The sequence below is a fragment of the Pteronotus mesoamericanus genome, unplaced genomic scaffold, assembly GCF_021234165.1.
Source record: "Pteronotus mesoamericanus isolate MK-2021 breed Mesoamerican mustached bat unplaced genomic scaffold, CSHL_Meso_final contig_26, whole genome shotgun sequence".
NCBI lineage: Eukaryota > Metazoa > Chordata > Mammalia > Chiroptera > Mormoopidae > Pteronotus > Pteronotus mesoamericanus.
This window is the reverse complement of record NW_026555109.1, coordinates 10,079,638-10,098,048: the sequence shown is the minus strand read 5'-3', so window position 1 is coordinate 10,098,048 and position 18,411 is coordinate 10,079,638. Positions and strand designations below refer to the sequence as shown.

At 36.1% G+C, this 18,411-nt stretch overlaps 1 protein-coding gene across 1 annotated transcript in view; it reads left to right on the top strand.

The window, feature by feature from the left end:
- NALF1 (NALCN channel auxiliary factor 1) overlaps positions 1-18,411 on the top strand; it is a 608,806-nt gene that overhangs the window by 561,123 nt on the left and 29,272 nt on the right. The window contains exon 2 of the mRNA XM_054574383.1: positions 12,299-12,470. Within this exon, the coding sequence (XP_054430358.1) occupies positions 12,299-12,470 (172 nt within the window). The remainder of the gene's footprint in view (positions 1-12,298; positions 12,471-18,411) is intronic.

The window sequence follows — 18,411 nt, the reverse complement described above, 5'->3', positions numbered from 1 at the left end:
GCATAAGCTCTGTTGGATTGGTGTTTTGGGATTCTTATGGTATATTTCCAGCAGTGGAATTTCTGGATCAAAAGGCAAACAAATCCATTTTTAGAAGTCCAATGTGCTATCCACTGTGCCGTGGAGCCACCTTAAAAGGTAGTTCCATTTTTAATTTTTTGAAGAAATTTCATACTGTTTTCCACAGTGGCTACACCCGTCTACATTCCCACCAACGATGCACTAAGGTCAACATAGAAAATTCTTAAAATTAGATATCTTGATGTTCTGATATGTTTTACCTAATGATTTAAGTACTTTATTAATTTAATATAAGCATATTTCAGTAAGTTATTCACTTTCTGTTAGGTTTTACTCTGAGTGTAAAACTAGATCCTTTCCTCTTCATCCTGAACAATACATAAAAATTAATTGTCTGCTCTGACACTGTTCCTTCTGCTGTAACTGTAAATTTTGCTATTACTGAATATGAATTCCTTTAATTATAGTTTTCAATAGTAATGAATATGGTACTACCTCCAACAAAATATTACTTTATATTAAAAACATTTCTGATGGCATGCTAACCTCAAGGTAAAAGAAGACATATAGGCTAAGAGTGACATACTTACCCACAAACAACTATATTCATTTCTGCAAAAGTAGGAACAAAATGTTTTCTTGTCCTAGAGTTTTATTCTCTTAAGCACAACATTTGCAGGGGCGGGTTGAAAGGATCAATAGTATATATTAATATTCTTAACTACGTAAATGGTATGACACTAATTTTTCTGTCAGATATATACAATACACAAAGAATAGAAAATACATTATAGTTTACTAATTATACTAATAGATAAATGCATTATATTTTTACTGTGCAAAGTAAATGGAACACAAGAAATGCCAAATTAAAATTCTCAGGAAATGTTTTAGGGAGGAATTGAATTCAAAAGTCCCATCTTCCAAAATGACTGCCTTAATTTAAGTTATGAAACCACTGGCACATATGAATCTAATTCTGTTTTACCTGAAACACATTGATTTGATCATTGGAGCATATGTGCTTTCTGAGTTTTTAGAGACCTGTGTGATCTACAATGTTAAAAGAACACATTTTGCTTAATCTCAGTGTTTACTGAGGAAATAGAAAAACAGAAAAATTCAGAAAGAGAAATGTCTCCCTCTTCTGCCATCTTCAAAAGTTGCTGCAATACATAAGAATACAGAAAAGGACTTATCAACAATGTATCTTGAGTGAATTAAACACTCAAGAGTGAATTTAATTTTCTTAAGTTTCACAAGATGCCAAAAAATTAAATATTAGCAGTTATATATTTAAGAAGTCTTATCTGCTAAGTCATACCATCCAGAACAAAGAAATAGTAGCTTCAATACTGTCATTGCAGGTAAAAGTCAGCAGCATTTTGGCTAATCCAAAATGATACTGAGTTCAACTTCTAATGTTTGCCTTTAAAAAAGCTCATCAAAGGAAATGGATACCCTTTGTTTCTAGATTTTAAAACTAATGGTAATAATAAGTTGGTTAAGAAAATAATTCAACTAACTAGAACAGGAGGGATTTGAATAAGACTGCTTCACTGGCTGGGGCCACTTAGATTTACCTTCAGCTTGTGTGCGCAGGTACTCATTTATTTATCCAAGAGATAATAACTGAGTCTTTCCAGAGGCCAGATTCCCTGCTGGTGGATTACTAATTAATGAGTAAAGATATACCAGGTTCTTTGCCCTCATTATGATTTTTGTTTTTTGTCTAGTTGGCTAGATAAAATTCATTACAATTTGCTTATATAATTCAAGGAAGTGTTCAGTTTTAAATGCCTGTGCAACAAAAACTCACAATTTACACAATTTTTGTTCAATATTTAAAAAGTTTACTGAAACTCATGAGCACAGACCACAGTGTGGCGGCTACCAGAGGGAAGGGTTTGGGGTGTGGTGTGCTAATACATGGTGACAGAAGATGGGTTGACTTTGGGTGGTGGACACACAGTGTAATATACAGATATTGTATTACAGAAATGTAGGCTTGAATCCTATATGATCCCATTAACCAGTGTCCCCCAATCAATTTAATTTAAAAAGTTTAGAATTTCTTTTTTAACTTTCCAGGCTTCTCATAAGCAGGGTATGCATACCCAGGGCATATGCAAGATGACCCATTGGAATATGACAAGAAAATACTAAAAAAATTCTAGTATTTATCCTATTATTTGCAATTACTTCCATTTTGTATATGTTTTATAATGTGCACATGATACAATAGTTCATGTGTATGTTTTATAAATAAGTATTTATGTAAGGGAAATATGCTAAAATTTTAAATGGATGGAGTGAAAATTATTTAGCAAATATTTCTTACAAGATATGCAACTGTTAGTTCTGTATAATTTAATAGTTGAATAAATCATTACATGAAAAATAATCAGCCAAACTGAGGGAGAAAAGGAAAGAGAAGAGGGGTGAAGGAGAGGGGAGAAAAAAGGAAGGGAGGGTAAGGAGGAAAAGAAGACGGAAAGTGGTATAGGGAGGGGGGAGAGAGAGAGAGAGAGAGAGAGAGAATTTAAGACCCATTTAGAAACAGAAGCCTCCAAATTGGTGGTAGCTGTTAGTTATCAATTTTTTTCAGACATAATTCTGGCTCTTTTTTCATTAACAATAGTATTACTCATGTCACCAGTGCATGGAGTTTTAAGCATGTGCTAATACGATCACAAACATTGTAATCCTTCGTTGAATTTAAAATCTTTCACTATAGAGTAAAATGCATAGCAGTTGCTGAAATACCTTATTGAGATAGGGAAAATTATGAAGTGTTGAAATTGTTTGACATCTCTGAAGCTTACCCCCAGAAGAGATGTTTCCAGAAACCCAAGAGGTAGTATTTGTTTACACTAGACTGTCAATGGTGTATAATGAAACACATTTTGATGTGAGGTGGTGGTGCAGGTTAAAATCACCTGAATTAACCTGACTCTGCTATGTTCTTCTGTGTGAACTTGTTAAAATTCCAAAATGACTGAAATTTCTGAGTGTTAGTTTTTACCTTTGTAAAATTGGAATAATCATACTCACCTTACATGGATAATGCATTAAAGGTACCTAACAGAATCAGTGAGTATAGTGAGAAATTATTGGCTTCCTTCTTTCCTGTCTTCCTGCCACCCTTTGCCTTCCTTTTTTTCTCTCCTGTATCCCAGGCACACCGACCTCCCCTCCATTCCTGTCTTTGAACATGCAATGTCATTCTTTTTCAGGGACTGGCCTTTCTCCTCTCCAGACAACCCCTCCACCTTCACTTATCACTAATTTCTGATTTCTTCAAACCGAAGTGCCCTGATAGTAACAGATCTCTGGGCACATCTTGCCTTGTCTCCTTCAATTTGAAGATACTATTTTTGATGCCAGGAAAAGTATCTTATACTGAAATTTTTAACCTGCCCTCCATTCCTGTTCCCAAGAGTACTTTTCTACTGCCAGGCCCAGAGTTGGCTCTTAATAAATAATTTTGGATTAACAGATAGATTGAATGATACCTTGGAGGCTAATGTTCATAGAAATCAATTAGCCTCTGTTTCGTGACAACAGACTACAACTCTGCATTTTAATTAGAATTTTGAAGTGTTTGCTCTGTGACTTTTTAAAGCTATAAATTCCAAAAAGACCACTGGCACTTTTCTGCCAGTCAGTGCAGAGCAATTTTAAATAAATAACATGTTTCTGGAGCCACATGGCGTGTAATACTGTTGCCTTCCCACAGCGCTGGTTTGCTCATTGTCTACAAAAGGAGGAATTGCCTCACACTGTTGCTGCTCCTTGCAAGCGGGGCACTTTAGGATAGAGCAGAAAGGTGTAATGAGAGGATGGCATTAGCTACTGTTGTCGACCATCGACCCTGTGATAACAAAACTGGACATCTCACACCCATGGGAAACACAAAGAATTCAAAGAACTTACTCAACCAAGGGGCAGCAACACCTTCATTGAGAGAAGATAGATTATTATTGTTTTAATTGAAAACTGTCATGAATCTGATATTGGTAAAATAGGGTTGCAGAAATGTCCTGACAATATTATAAATAAATAGAAAATTTAGATATATACCCAAAGCATTTTATATTCTAGTTTTATAAGGTATACAGCTATGTAAAATGATCAGATTGTTAGATAAATAACTACTTTAGTATTTAAAATTGTCCATATTTTACTTTGAATTCTATAACAAATCTATGAATTAACTTTTTTAGACTTTTTTTGTGTGTTTATGAAGTGAGACCCTTATAACCTCACTTCATAAACACACAAAATGTCCAATTATATTTAGCTTTATGAAAAAATGAATACATCTGCAGTTTTCAGTGAATTTACTAATGACTTATTATAGTTCTACCTAATGTATTGGTATTTTCTAAATATATATTCTAGATTTTCAATTATAACACTGATTCATTTATCAATTATCAAGTATTCCATGGATTCCTATATCAGTCTTACAAAATAAGGAAAATCTCATATATACATTCTCTTCCTTCCTTTGGTGAATATACTATAGCTTTATATGCTTAGTACTAGTTTTGTATTTCTTACCTACAGATTTGCTTTCACTTTTCTTTCTTCACTAACTTCTAACTTTTTAAACCCTTTTAACGTTCTCAACTTGCTTATGCTGTGGAGCTCAAAACTGAATTCATAGTGAAGGGCTCACATGCTGCCTTTTAAAAAAGATATATAATCTAACAGAATCACTGGCACTTTTATGATAATTAACACAGATGAAGTTAAATACACCTCGTTTATGGTCCATGACCAGTGCATTTAGAGGCCCCTGGACATCTAATACTGCTGCATTTGAATGTATTGATTGGCTGATAGTCTGCAAAAGGAGATTTCATTTATTTCTGTCCCTTTCTTACTTTAGAAAAAGTTCTTGGAAAAGGGCATCATGTCCACCCGTGGCCAACATTCATGGAAGACTCACCTTCTTTGTCCTTAAAATGATAACTCAGAGAAGGTAGCTCATTAAAAAATATTTCTTTACACCTAAAGAAATAGTTATTTAGTAACTATGAGTTTAATTCACCTTTTATTATCATTTTTAAATATTCATTTCTGGATGTACAATAGAACTCTTTTGGAAAAGTATGAGTTAGTGTCCTCTGTCTACCAGACAACTTTTGTCATAATCTCAGCCCAAGAAACTTGTCCATTTTGAATAGAAAGTTCAGAATAAATTCTGTCCTCTGAAGCTCTGTGGGCCTTCCATGAGCTCTGTGCCTTAAAGCACAACCTGACTCCTTTGTGGGGAAAGTTTTCTTTGTTTGCAACCAAACCTCACATTGTGTCTCGTGACCTAAACCACAGCATCTCTTTGGAAAGAGAGGTTCAATTCATGATGTGGCTTTTTAAATTTTTGTTTCTAAATAAAAATTTAAAATCCTAAAAGATTTATTTGGCTTCCAATAAAAGAGTTAGCTAATCATTCCAAAGAGGATTCATAGGGCTTAAGATCTTGGAAGCTCATCAAGGTTCATGGTTTGTGTCTCCATTCTGTGCAAGATCTCCAAGCAAGGCAGACTGGCTCACACTAACCAAATTATAAGACAGTGTCTTGCAAACCAGAAAGCTATGGTAAAAATTTCTAATGACAAAATTCCATGGAAGGTAAATTTCTCCCAGGTACTCATGGCTCTGGGAACATAAAAGAGCACAAGACCCCTTTATAGGAGCCTGGGAGGGGCAGTAGAGGAGAAAAGAGTATTATTTCACTTAGTGTAAGTCCATAAGAAGTCCGTAGGATCCATAAGTCCATAGGATCTTGAGAGCAGTACATGTCAGGGAAGCCTTACAAATAAGGTCACATAAGATGGGTAGGACTCAGCCAGGCTAAGGGATTTGTAACGGAGGTAGAAAGAAGAGCATGGGTGCAGGGCCATGGATGGCATGGCACATTTAGTGACCCTGCACATCACTCTACATGGCCAGAGAGCACAGTGTAAGGATGGGATAGAGATAAATGAGGCTAGAGTGCTAAGAAGAGCAAGATCACAAAGCTCAGAGTTGGTTAAGGAGTTTGAATTTTTTCATGAGTGTGTGGAGAGGTCCTAGCAATTTAAGTGAAGTAGTGAAATATCAAGTTAATTTTACAAATATTACTCTAACAGCAGTGTAGAGAACAACATGGAGGAGTTCATGACTGAAGGCACCAAAGCAGGTCCATGGATACATCCATGCAGTCATCTAGATGAACAATGGTAATGGCTGGAATGATGATAGTGTTGATAAAAATCAAGAGAGTTGAACAGGTATTAGAGACACTTCTGAGGAAGGCTTATATGACTTGCTGATGAAATAGTTGTGGGAGCGAACAGAAGGAGGTATTGAGGCTGACTCCTAAATTTTTCTCATCTTGCTTTTTCCTGAAGGGAAGATGTTGAATTCCCCTCTGGACATGTAGAGATAGAGATGTTATATAGTGTCCAAACAGAGACATCTAAGAGATGAGAAACATAGAGGAGATATGCATTGGAAATAAAGATTTAGGCTTCACTATATCAAAGACAGTAATTGAATCATAAGAGTAGATGACTGCCAGGAAAGAATGTGTAGAAAAAAGTTTAGAACAAAAGTCGAAGGTATACCAACATTTGGGGGAGTAGCAGCAATAACAACACAATAACAAATGACTACTGATAAGGATGGCCAAAAAGTAAGGGGAAAACCAGGATAAATGGCTTCGCATAATCAAGGGTGCTGGCATTTCAAAGAGTTTCATCAAGAGTGTTCAATGCTGCCAAGAGGTCAAATAAGAAAACAACCAATTGTAGCAGCTGGGTTTATTATTAAAGAGGCCAAGCTGCTTAGAAAGAACAGCTTCTGTGCAATAAACAGTTCAGGCTGTCTCCAACTCCTAGTGAGATGAGGAGGGAGAGGGAAATGAAACAAGGAAGATATTGAGCACATACAATACAAGATGTGTATTAATGAGGAAAAGAGGGCAAATTAAACTGACTTCGTATTCCTTGGGTAGTGCTAGAGACACACTGATAAATTTCTCTAGTTTCCCTTTTTGCTAAGCCTCATATCATATTTGGATGGGAATGTCCTATATTCAATAAAGCTCAGTAGAGTTGATTTATTTTTGTCATCTTTATTATTATGTAGTCTTTGGACCTCCAGGATACCACATCTGACTTGTAGATGGGTCCATACTGGCCTTAACTCTTCAAAATGATTCCTTCTCCTATGTAGATTAAGTCTGGGATTCTACCATGGTATTGAGAATGGTTTGGGTAGATTTGAACATATAGGTCAGCTCTAAGGAGCTAGGGGAGTTCTGAAGTTCAGAGGGATAGACCAGGTAGTTTTGACAGGACCCAAAAAATGGGTCATCAACAGAAAATCTGAAGACATTGGTTTTATTTAGGAAATGGAGCCAAGACATAGGCCTGGAGAACAAATTATGCTGACATCTTTGTTTGGTCAAGGAGCCTGGTTCTCAGTATACCGTTCATTTCTTAATATTCTTCTACTGGTGATTTGGTCCATCCTTAGGCAAGGATTTTGTTTTCTCATTTTAGTCTTAGAATATATCAGTATTTCCAATTTCTGGGTACAATATGCTTTAACCAGACACAAAGATACAGATATAGAAGAAAGAAGACATTCAGATATGTGAATGTGAAAATTTATTTTGACTTTCACCTCCACTTATAATTGTAACAACATGTGTTATGCATCAAAAAGCCTTAGCCTGAGGCAGTTGCTATAGCAGACTATTGCTTACATAACCAATTATTTCAACCCCACACATTCAAAACTCAGGCCACTAACACATCAGATCTGACAGAAAAGGATCTCATGTAATCTATCAACACATATTATAAATGTAAAAAGAGTCAGCCTTTACAAATACTTGGGGGGAAAGGGTAATTAGCCTTTTAATATGAATATGACAACCATTTTCCATACATAATATTTTTCTTAATAATAAAAATTGGTAACCAACATGATTTTTTCTTCAGTAAACTAACATATATTTGCAATACAAATCTCCTACCTAGCACTAAAACATGGATATAGATTTTGAGGAGGGGGTCAAATATATTTAAAAGAAATGAGAATCCAAGCCTCTACTGGAAAAATGTTAGAACCAAGAGAGGTAATGAGAACCTGACACAGTATATACTGAAGGTCACTTATGAGGATAGTCCTAACCACAATTATTCAGGGCACCAGGGTAACTTCTAATGAACAAAATAGTGACTATTTCAGGTTCGTCTTTATATACACATAAAGCTATCCCTTCCAGAGCCTACCACTTAACATTGCTTCCAATAGTTGGGAGTAAAAGAACCCTCATCTCTCTATCTTCTAAAATTTCCAGCTCAACCATGTTTGTGCCATTACAACCCAAACTTTGCTGAACACTGAAAATTATCTTTTAAAAAAATCAGTCTTCATTGATAGTCTGGAAATGAGGTCAGTAGTCCATAGGTCACTTGGATTACCCCTCCTCTGCTCATGCTTTGCTGTCTTTGCTGTCTTCAAAGGAGTACAAAGAAGATCCAGAAGTCAGCCCAAGCTCCAAGTGGGGGTGGTGTCTCATTACAGCCCACTATGCTGAAATGTGAGGGAAGTTTCAAAAGGACAGTCTGAAATGAAGCAACTTGCAAAAAAAAAAAAAAAAAAAAGGATATGTTAAGAATGAATAATACTCAGATGATGCCTTCCAAATAATGTGGTGCATTGTTAAAACAATGACCTGGCTGTCAGGGATTTGGGGTTGCCATCAATGGTAGTCTTTCTAGTCTCCAATCCTACTTTAACATGATAAACTTAGGTAGGCAATCTCTAGGACTTTCCACTCTGGAACATCATGCATTGGTGACTCCAGAGATTCAGACTTTTTGCCTAGTTTTCACTTCTACATCCTCAGAGACGAGTTCCATTTCCCTGAGTTCCCAGTGAAAAAAGTGTCCATCAACGGTCCAGACATGAATTACGTTTGTTTGCTACTATAATCACTCTATAACTCCTTTTTCACTTAATATATTTCCCAAACACATCTCAAGGATTTCATGAGGAAAAATAACAAGTGAGAAAATGTTTTAAGAAAAAAACGAAAATTGTTACCCAAGTACTAAGTAAAAATAATGTTTTCATTTAGGCCATTTAAATAATTTAGCGTCCGTTCCTTTTATAGACTGGAACGAGAATATTCTCTATTACTGTAAGATGGACAGCTGTCCAAGCAAAGTTTGTATATAGTCGATAGTCATTTCCTGTGGGTATGGAGCAGAAGTGAGAGTGTGGGTAAATGGCACCTTTGGAGTGTCCTTCATGAGCATAATTACCTGGCAAACATAACTACGTCTACAGGTAGAAAATGGTATAAACCCTTAATGAAGGGTGTGTGTGGATGTAATTCAGCCATTAATTTGTCACTAGAGACCTTACACACCCTTTTGTTCCTTCCCAAAATAATTGGTTAGTATCTTATAATTATCTGTATCACTTAGTGACACTTAGGAAAGCAAGTACCTAATATTTCTCTAAGATTATGAGAATAATATAATAATAATAATCCATTATAAAATAGATTTCTGACCTCCTTTATTATTACAGAGTTCTTATGAAAAAGGTCTGGTATATTCATTTCTCATGTTTGTTTTTTTTTAATTTGAAAATCTTTTAGAACTTTTAAAAACTAATTTTCTTGTTTCTTTAGCTTTGTGCCAGTGCAAAACAACTGAATTTCTCAATCTCTTTCCCTCAGATAACTTCCAAAAAGGCATTGGAAATTATATCAGAATCAAGGAACATATAGCAAGGACTCATGGACAAAACCAAAGGGGAAGAGCTGAGAGAGGGAAGAAGGGAGGGGGCAAAGGAAAGTGGTGGGGGGGAGGCAGAGACAAGTGTATTTGAAAAAATAAATTAAAATAAAATTTAAAAAAGGAAAAAAAAAGAATCATTTAGTTCTCCCAATGTTCTAACACGAGTCCTCCTCACAGCATATTGGTAATAATTATCTAAACTCTTTTTGACTCTTTCCAGTTATAGAGAACTCAGGACCTCACAAGGTAGCACATTTTTATATTTGTTCATCTTTTCTGGCAAGAAAGCTCTTCTTCATACCAATATTTGTCTGTCTATTTTGTCTCTTATCTTTATCTTCTAATTTCATGTTTGAAAATCTATTGACATCAGCACATAACAATAATTCCTCAGATACGGAAGACAACAATATGCACTTCATTCTTCCTTTTTCTGCACATGAAGCTTTCCCTGATCACTTTCAGATATATTGCAACCCTGAAATTAAAATTTTAGAAACTATTTGAGACTCAAATAAGGAATATGCTATTGCATTTCAAAAGTCTAGGACTTGTATCCAAAGAATTGATGATATACAGTGAAACATGGCCAGAGAGGTTGTTATAGTCCCATGGTAGATCCAGAATCTGCTGGTGGCCCTGCAAATCACAGTCCCTTTCTTCAAAAGTATTACCTAACTTTTATAAAAAATGCTTCGATGACTTGTTTTTTTAAGTAAAATATCTGCAAAGGAAATATAGCTGACATAGCATTTAAGGAACCAGAATAAAAATGGACCTGTTCCAACTGGGCAATGTTAAGGAGACTGATTGAAAAAAAGGTGTGTATACGCCATCATCTGCGTGAGGGGAGAGACTGAGATTGTTTCTTAAGAGAGTTTACAGGTGACTTCATAGTCAGAAACCATTTTAATTATAATAATTATACAAAAGTAAACCGGGAAGAGAAATGGAGAGCAGTCTGCCCCATAAAAAAACACATACATGCAATTTTCTGAAATTACACAGGACCATTTCATAAGAGAAAAAAAATGACTCTAATCTTTAGAATCACAGAAATGATCAGAATGTAGGCTTTCTTTTTAATGGAATTTTATTATTGTTATAACTGTATACATAAAAGTATTCAACTTCCTCTAGTATGTAAAAATGGAAATCAAAAACAGGAATCACAGATTAGACACCGGCCAACTATTCTTAGATTACAGCTCAGTTTGTATCATAAATGTCAAATATCATATTACTTATCATGCCATATTGCACAAATACCAATGATATTTTGAAAAACATCTCCAAATTCCCCAAGGTACAGTTATGAAACCATGGCACTTTTATTTTATTTTTCCTTTTTATTGGCTTTATTGGAGTGACACTGGTTCACTCCAGTGTCACTCCAATAAAGTATACAGGTATCAGGTGCATGATTGTACAACACATCATCTGTATGCTTCATTGTGTGTTCACCACCCCAAGTCAAGTCTCCTTCTATCATCACTTGTCCTCCCTTTATCTTCTTCTTCCTCCATTCATCCCCTCCTCCTGGCAATCACCACAGTGTTGTCAGTGTCCATGAGTTTTTTCTTCTCTTTTTTTTTCCTTTTTTGCTCAATCGCTCCACCTGGGAACTTTTGTCATTGTTTTATTTGAGTTTATGTTCAGCTTTTCCCCTTGCATTAGAAAAGAGTATTTGCTCAATACTTATATTCCTAAATGCCTATCAAAAGCAAAGAGATAAATGAAGTCATAATTATTTCACATTTTATTAAATTAAATCAATACTTAACAAGTATTCATGTGGACCACACAGCATCTCAAAGACCTAATTTGTGGTTCTGATGAGGTTACCTTCCTATAGCAATAACCACATCACAGCATGTTATGGCTAACCTAGGTTGGGTGTTTCCGGACTTGCAGAGGATGAGATATATATATAATGCATTTGATGTGAGTCATAAGTGTAAATATCTACTGCTACTGGTTCTACGCTTCTGGATCTGCAGGGCCATCATTGGAGGGGACTCAGCGCCATCTAGTGTCCACTGGAAGCACAGCTCGAACAAATGCATGCTCAGAGAACCGACTCAGGCACACTGCAGAAAATAGCCAAGGTGTATCGGCACAGTCCATTATTTCCTTTACTTTATCACTGGATTTTGAAAACGTCAGGTCCTGCTTAGATCCACTGTCTTTCAAATGAGCTACCTCAAATAAAACACCATATTACCTTTTCATCATCTTCCAAGGGGTTAATTCAATGTTTTGCTCTGTCGTAGACATGTGTTGCTACGTTTTTATCATTTGCAGCTGACATTGTGTCAATAGGTGCGTTCAAAATAAGAGTTTTCTTATGATCCACTTGAAACCACAGCATGCTTCTCGCAGGACAACATGTTCTTTATTAGAGTCAGAACTGTTGTCATTCCTCCCTATTTTTGATCCTTCTATTTTTTTTTCCCCCTCAGATTGTCTACAAAGCCTGGCTGTGTTCCCAGTACTTTGAAGTCGCACAGCTTAACTGCAGAAAGACAATTCCTTGCAAGCAATACTGTTTGGAGGTTCAGACGAGGTGTCCATTTATACTGCCCGACAATGATGAAGTCATCTACGGGGGACTCTCCAGTTTCATCTGTACAGGTACAGTGTGCAGCAGGGGTTTGTCACCCAGCCTCTCACAGTGGTTTTGCTTTCTTGTGTGATGTCTGTTTGCTTTGTTGCTTCCTTTCACTGACGTAACCTTGAAGATATGGCTGGTAGTTTTCCATGCTTTCCTTCATAGAAGCCGTGAATGGACTTCATTTGGAAATGCTGCATTATTTATAGCCTACCTGTGACCACAATTACTAACTTTGTAAAAGGATAATTTGGAGAGTGAAATGTCAGCAATGATTAGATATGCTTCACTTTCACTTAGAGTAAGTTAGGGTCTGCTTACATTGCCTTTATATTACCTAAGACTACTAGACTACAACCTCAAATGGAAGGTAAGAACAGATGATGTGATAAGTCCAGTAAAATCATGTTTCTTCAAATTGGTAACAAGTTTATAACTCAAATCTGTTTTCTGAGAAGTGTTATCACAAATAAGTATCCAGAGCCGAAGTGTCCACCTATGTTATTTGTACATATGTGTGCATTTTTGTGTTAGAATAACACAATAAAGGCCAGATATAATTTTATCTTATATTTCCTATTAATGGTGTTTACTTCTTTCAGAAAATGATTCACACTGGGCAAAACACCAATATCAGCATTCAATTTCTGTATATTTTATAGCCATTGCGTAACTTAGACATAAAGTGTAAAGGATAGAGTAGTGGCTTGTGTTTTGAAATCAATGGTAAGTGGACAAGTGAGAACAAAACACTCCCTGCTTTGTGATCTTTCAAGTTATTGCCCCATGTCTTCTTAGTAAAATGGGGCTGTGCAATATCTTTGTAACTAGAATGCTTAAGTAGTAGCATGTTTGTGTTTCAAGTTTTAGGAATAAAACGCACTGTCATAAGTATTGAGAAACATGAAACCATTGCTTTATATGACTTCATGAAACCTCTCTAAGACAGAGTTGGCATATTGAGATGCTCAACATAAAAATTTACCAATTGCTAGATCATTATTTACATGTGTACCTATTAATCATACTGTTTTAAGTGATAAGCTATCAAGAAATAGTCCATCAAAGTTATCCAGTAAGAAGAACCTGCCTAAAAACTGGATGAGTATTTCTTATGCTGCCCAATGTTGTGGGAAGAACATGTGACTGAAGGTTAGGAGACATACACTTTTTCCTGTTTCTACTATGCCGCTGTCTGAGCCACTATCTCATTAGAAAATCAGTAATAGCAACACCCTTGATGTATGTTTGCTGTAAAGATTACAGATAATGGGGAAGCACAAGGTATGACATCAATAGGCCCTAAGCATTGCACATAAGAAAGTGGTTTGTGAAATGTAAAATGATTTACCAATACTTTTTGGTGTTCCACTGATTTGATGTTGAGATCATTTTTCATGTAGCTCCTCTCTGTTAGAAGACAGAGGGAAAGCAAGAGAAAGAGAAGGAGAGGAAAAGGGAAAGAGAGGGTGGAAGGGAGGGAGGGATGGAAGGAAGGGAAGGAGGGTATTAATATCTTTCCTTGACTATGAGCCCAAATTCACCAGACACAGGCTATTAAATTTTCACCAGACACATTCACATAAAATTTTTAATAATGGGTCATCAAGTTAAGATCTTCAACTCAATGATTATTTGAGGACTTGGAAAAACTCATGGAATTTTATGTAAAGGTTGTATATTTGCTTATTCCCATGCAAACAGATTTTTTTTTTTTTTATCAAAGAAGTTCAGTAGCTTTCACCAGGTTTTCAAAGTAGAATACAACCTGAAATGAAGGGTAAGGTAGTTGCCTTTCTCTACCTTCTACTATTTCTTTGTTTTTTATCTATCTGTGAGAATATGAAATACAAGTTTGACTGTTTGTCCCCTTTCTTTGCCTGCTTTCAAGGCCATCAGGAAGCTGAAAATGCGATTTACACTCTTTCTGCACAACCTGAGCAGAAAGCCCACCTTCTGTTTTTAATTGTCTTTGAGTTTTGTAAAATCAGCCCTTTCATAAGCATAGCTACATCCTATCTTTTTTCAAAGACAAGAAAAGGGATTTGTCATGGGGTCCAGGGAATAGTGCTAGTGACATGAGAAGCTTCCTGGAAGAATATCATCACTATCTGGTAACTTCACTCTTCTTTCACAACAGTCAACTGGGCTCATGTTCCTTTTATTATTAAATGTCTCAAAAATGTACAGAAAACATTCTGAAGGTATTTTATCCTGAAGTTCTGTGAAATTTTTTAGCATTAGAAGTACTAATTTTCCTATTGATCCTCTTTTCTAAAGTGAGATCTAAGCCTTTGTGAAGAGCTGTTACCTGTTTTGATAACTAGCAGCCACCATCTTCCACCTTAGGTCTCCGGTGTCTCTTGAGTGTTGCTGCTGGACCTGAACAAAAGAAAAATTTCTACTAATGCTAATTTCTTGATGCCTTGTCACTACTGATGAGGGTCCCCCAAAATGGCTCCAGAATAGTCTCTGTTTGGGGAGAAATTAGCCCAGAGAACAGTTCTCAGGGACCACTGGTGAAATCTATGGAGCCAACTGACTTGTCACATTCCTATGGAAACTAGTAAGACTTTTATGTTTGTTTCCAAACATTACCCACAATTTTTGGAGCTTCATCTCTTACAGATGGACATGAAAATCCAAAAAACTCACCTTTTAGATAAGTTTGGAGTGAATGTAAGTTATCTCAGTGACTACGCATTTTGAATGAAATGTCTTCTGTACTCAGGAACAATTAGACCAAATATTGTAGAGAAATAGAAATATTTTTCCTAGCTTCACAGTTGGCTGCAGACAACCTAAAGCCACATGGAGCGGCTGGCTAATAGCAACTTTTCATGTTCACGAGTAATAGCAGATCTGTTGGACACTTTCCTCATTGCAAACAGGTATAAGAACAGCCACCAACCCCATTCTATTGAAAGGAAATCACCAAGTGGGTTGGTTTTACTCTTGCCTGCAGGAATTCTTCTTTCTAAAATAAATTAATAAATGAGCACCAGCTGGTGTAGCTCAGTGACCTGAGTGCTGGCCTGTGAATCAAAGGGCTGCCAGTTTGATGCCTAGTCAGGGCACATGCTTGGGTTGTGAGCCAGGCCCCCAGTAGAGGGTATGTGAAAGGCAACCACACATTGGTGTTTCTCTCCCTCTTTCTCCCTCCCTTTCCTTCTAAATAAATAAATAAATAGATAAATAATGCATGGCTTTAGTTCTACTCCATATGCTGAAAAATATAATCCTTAATCATCAAGAGTTGCAAGGATAGATGGAGTTTCCTTCACATTCAATTTATTTAACTGCAGTGATTTCTCTAATACAGCTGTGTTGGAAATATATCCACTTTATAGCTCCCAGAAAAATAGAGATCCATTCTAAGAATCAACCTCAAAAAAATATTCAGTCAGCACATAACTACAAACTACGCATGGCTCGTTGCCAGATGTTGTCCCCCTGCAGACCAATTTTGTTGACGGTGCTTCTCCCTGGTAACACACCAGTGGTGTGGGGATGACTATTCCTTGGAAGCCTCCTCATCCAGCTTTTTAGAGACATAGAATTATAGAATGCCTAGTTCTTCTCCAATAGGCTTTTACTAGATATACACTGATGCTTAGGAGTCCTATCACCCACAAAGAAAAATGCATCTCAGCTCTTGGATTCAGTGAACCAATTAGAAGATTCAGACAGACAAAATTTCTTTAAATAATCCAGAATTATTTCTAATTTTAGTAACAGTTATTGGATTCAATATCTAGTGTATCATTTCTTTATAATGCTTAAATTACTTACTCATGTCCTAAATTTAAATGTTTTAAATTTTTATGTTTTGATCATCTGCTACTTCACGTGTCTACATTTTTCTGTAAGTCTATCACTAATTTTAAGAAACCTGAAATATCTGAGAATACATATCTATTATTATACAATATCTTTGATTGAGGATGTGACAGAAAGTCATAACCAAATGTTCTAACTACAAACCTAGAGGTCAAGAAGATCCCCACTTTGTATGACTTATTCTGCTTTCATTTTAGGAGAAAAAGGAAAATCACTTTGTCTGAGATCTCTCTTGGTTTTTATGTTAAAGAATAAAGCTGACACATTACTGAAGGAGTGTTTTAAAAAATCAATTAGGAAGGCATTCTGAGGCACTGTCAGGGGAAAACCTGTCATTTAATGTTAGTCATTATTGAGCTAAATTTTTTCAAGGTGGGTTTTGTTCTCAAACTCATTCACGTAATGCACTGCTAGTTTAAAACTTGATTTCCTTATCTTTAAAGTGAGGGGGTGGAGTCGTTGGTGGTTGTCAACCCATCACTGTGGTAATTATGCAGGTTTCCCCTCTGCACACTCCTTTCCTTATTCTAGAATCTCCTAGAGAAATACTTGATTGTTTACTTGCAATAGGGAACCAATATTGAGAAAACAGAAGTAGCAGAGTATCATAGGCTATGGAGGCTATGGCAACAAACATTATGAAAATTACCATTTGATTGATAGATAAAATAGACGACATGATTTGCTGCTATATTTCTCGTAGAGAAATTACTGAAAGAAAAAGAGTAAAAGCTGATCCGCTGGGGGTTACTGACAATTGAAATAAAACACATTTTGATAATTTTGTGTAGATTTTGAGTTTCATTTTTTAGCTGTGACAAGAATATTATGTTTCTGCCTCTTGGGAAAACACTGTGGGCTGTTGTCGGTTACCCTGACAGGCTCGATAATGATGTGATGGAGAACGCGTGCCCCCTGGTGGCTATACCTGTGCAACTGCAGAGGATCCAAAGATCATTGCCTGCAGGCAAGAAAAGTAAATAATCCTTTGAGAGAAAAAGGAAGGAGAAAATACTTTGACATGCATATTGATCAAATTAGAAAGAAATTTTTTAACATTTGATGTCTCATAATTCACATGACAGAGTTCACAACTATGAATTATCATTTCCAAAATCCTTTTCAAAATCCCGTTCTGACATGACTAGGGAGTTGATAAAGAATTTTAAAAGATAAAAGATGTTCTCATTAAAGGAGAATTTTAGTGGGAAAAATTGCTATTTATAGATTTAAATTCGTATATTTATGCTATTTTTAATTTCTCTATTTCCCTAGTGTGTGGATATGCTTTATTATTTTCTAAAATGAGGGGGTTTCTGAAAAAAGAACGTTGGAATGACACTTCAGTTATAGCACAATTTGATGTCATACAAAATCTTTTCATAAATAAATTAAAAAATTAAGGCCAAAATAGAAATTTGAAGGGAGATGGTATGATCAGAATAAAATAAAGAAATAAGAAAGTAAGATATTAAAAAACAAGTAAACTGTAGTAATTTTAAGTGTTTGGGACATCTTTGCCCATTAAAACACTGTACTTTTTGATGCTTATTCAATTTCATATATTTAAACCTGAGTTCAGCCCATTCATTCTTGTATTCATCTTCCCAGATTCCATCTCCCGATGCATTCCAAACAGCTTAAGTTTGCCTTGTGCAAGGGAATGTAATGTAGGAAAAGAGCTCAGGGGTAGAAATTAAGTTGTCTGAATTCTGCCAGTAGCTATGAAATTTGGAAGTCACACCCAGTATAAAGTTTCCATTTCCTTGTCTGTACAAGTGGCAAACAGTGCTGAGTCTTTAGAATACTTAGTTCACTAGGTTGTTGAGAGCAGAATTCTCCAGAAAATGGGGACTTCTTAGGTCCAGGATGATGGTACTTATGGAAGGATGAAGTGCCATAGCTCCAGAGGAAAATGCAGGAGATATGCTCGCCTGTGTTGTGGTAGGAAGCCAGCTGAATGATCTTTGCTAGAGAGTGAGGAAGAATTTGTAGGTAAACTCATGTTCCTCCAGGTTGCTGATAATGTAGACCATATCTTTCCAAGCTGGTTCACCTAGACAAACTTCAGGGAAATCCTAACATTATCCAATCTAGAGGAGAAATGAAAAGGATTGGACCAGG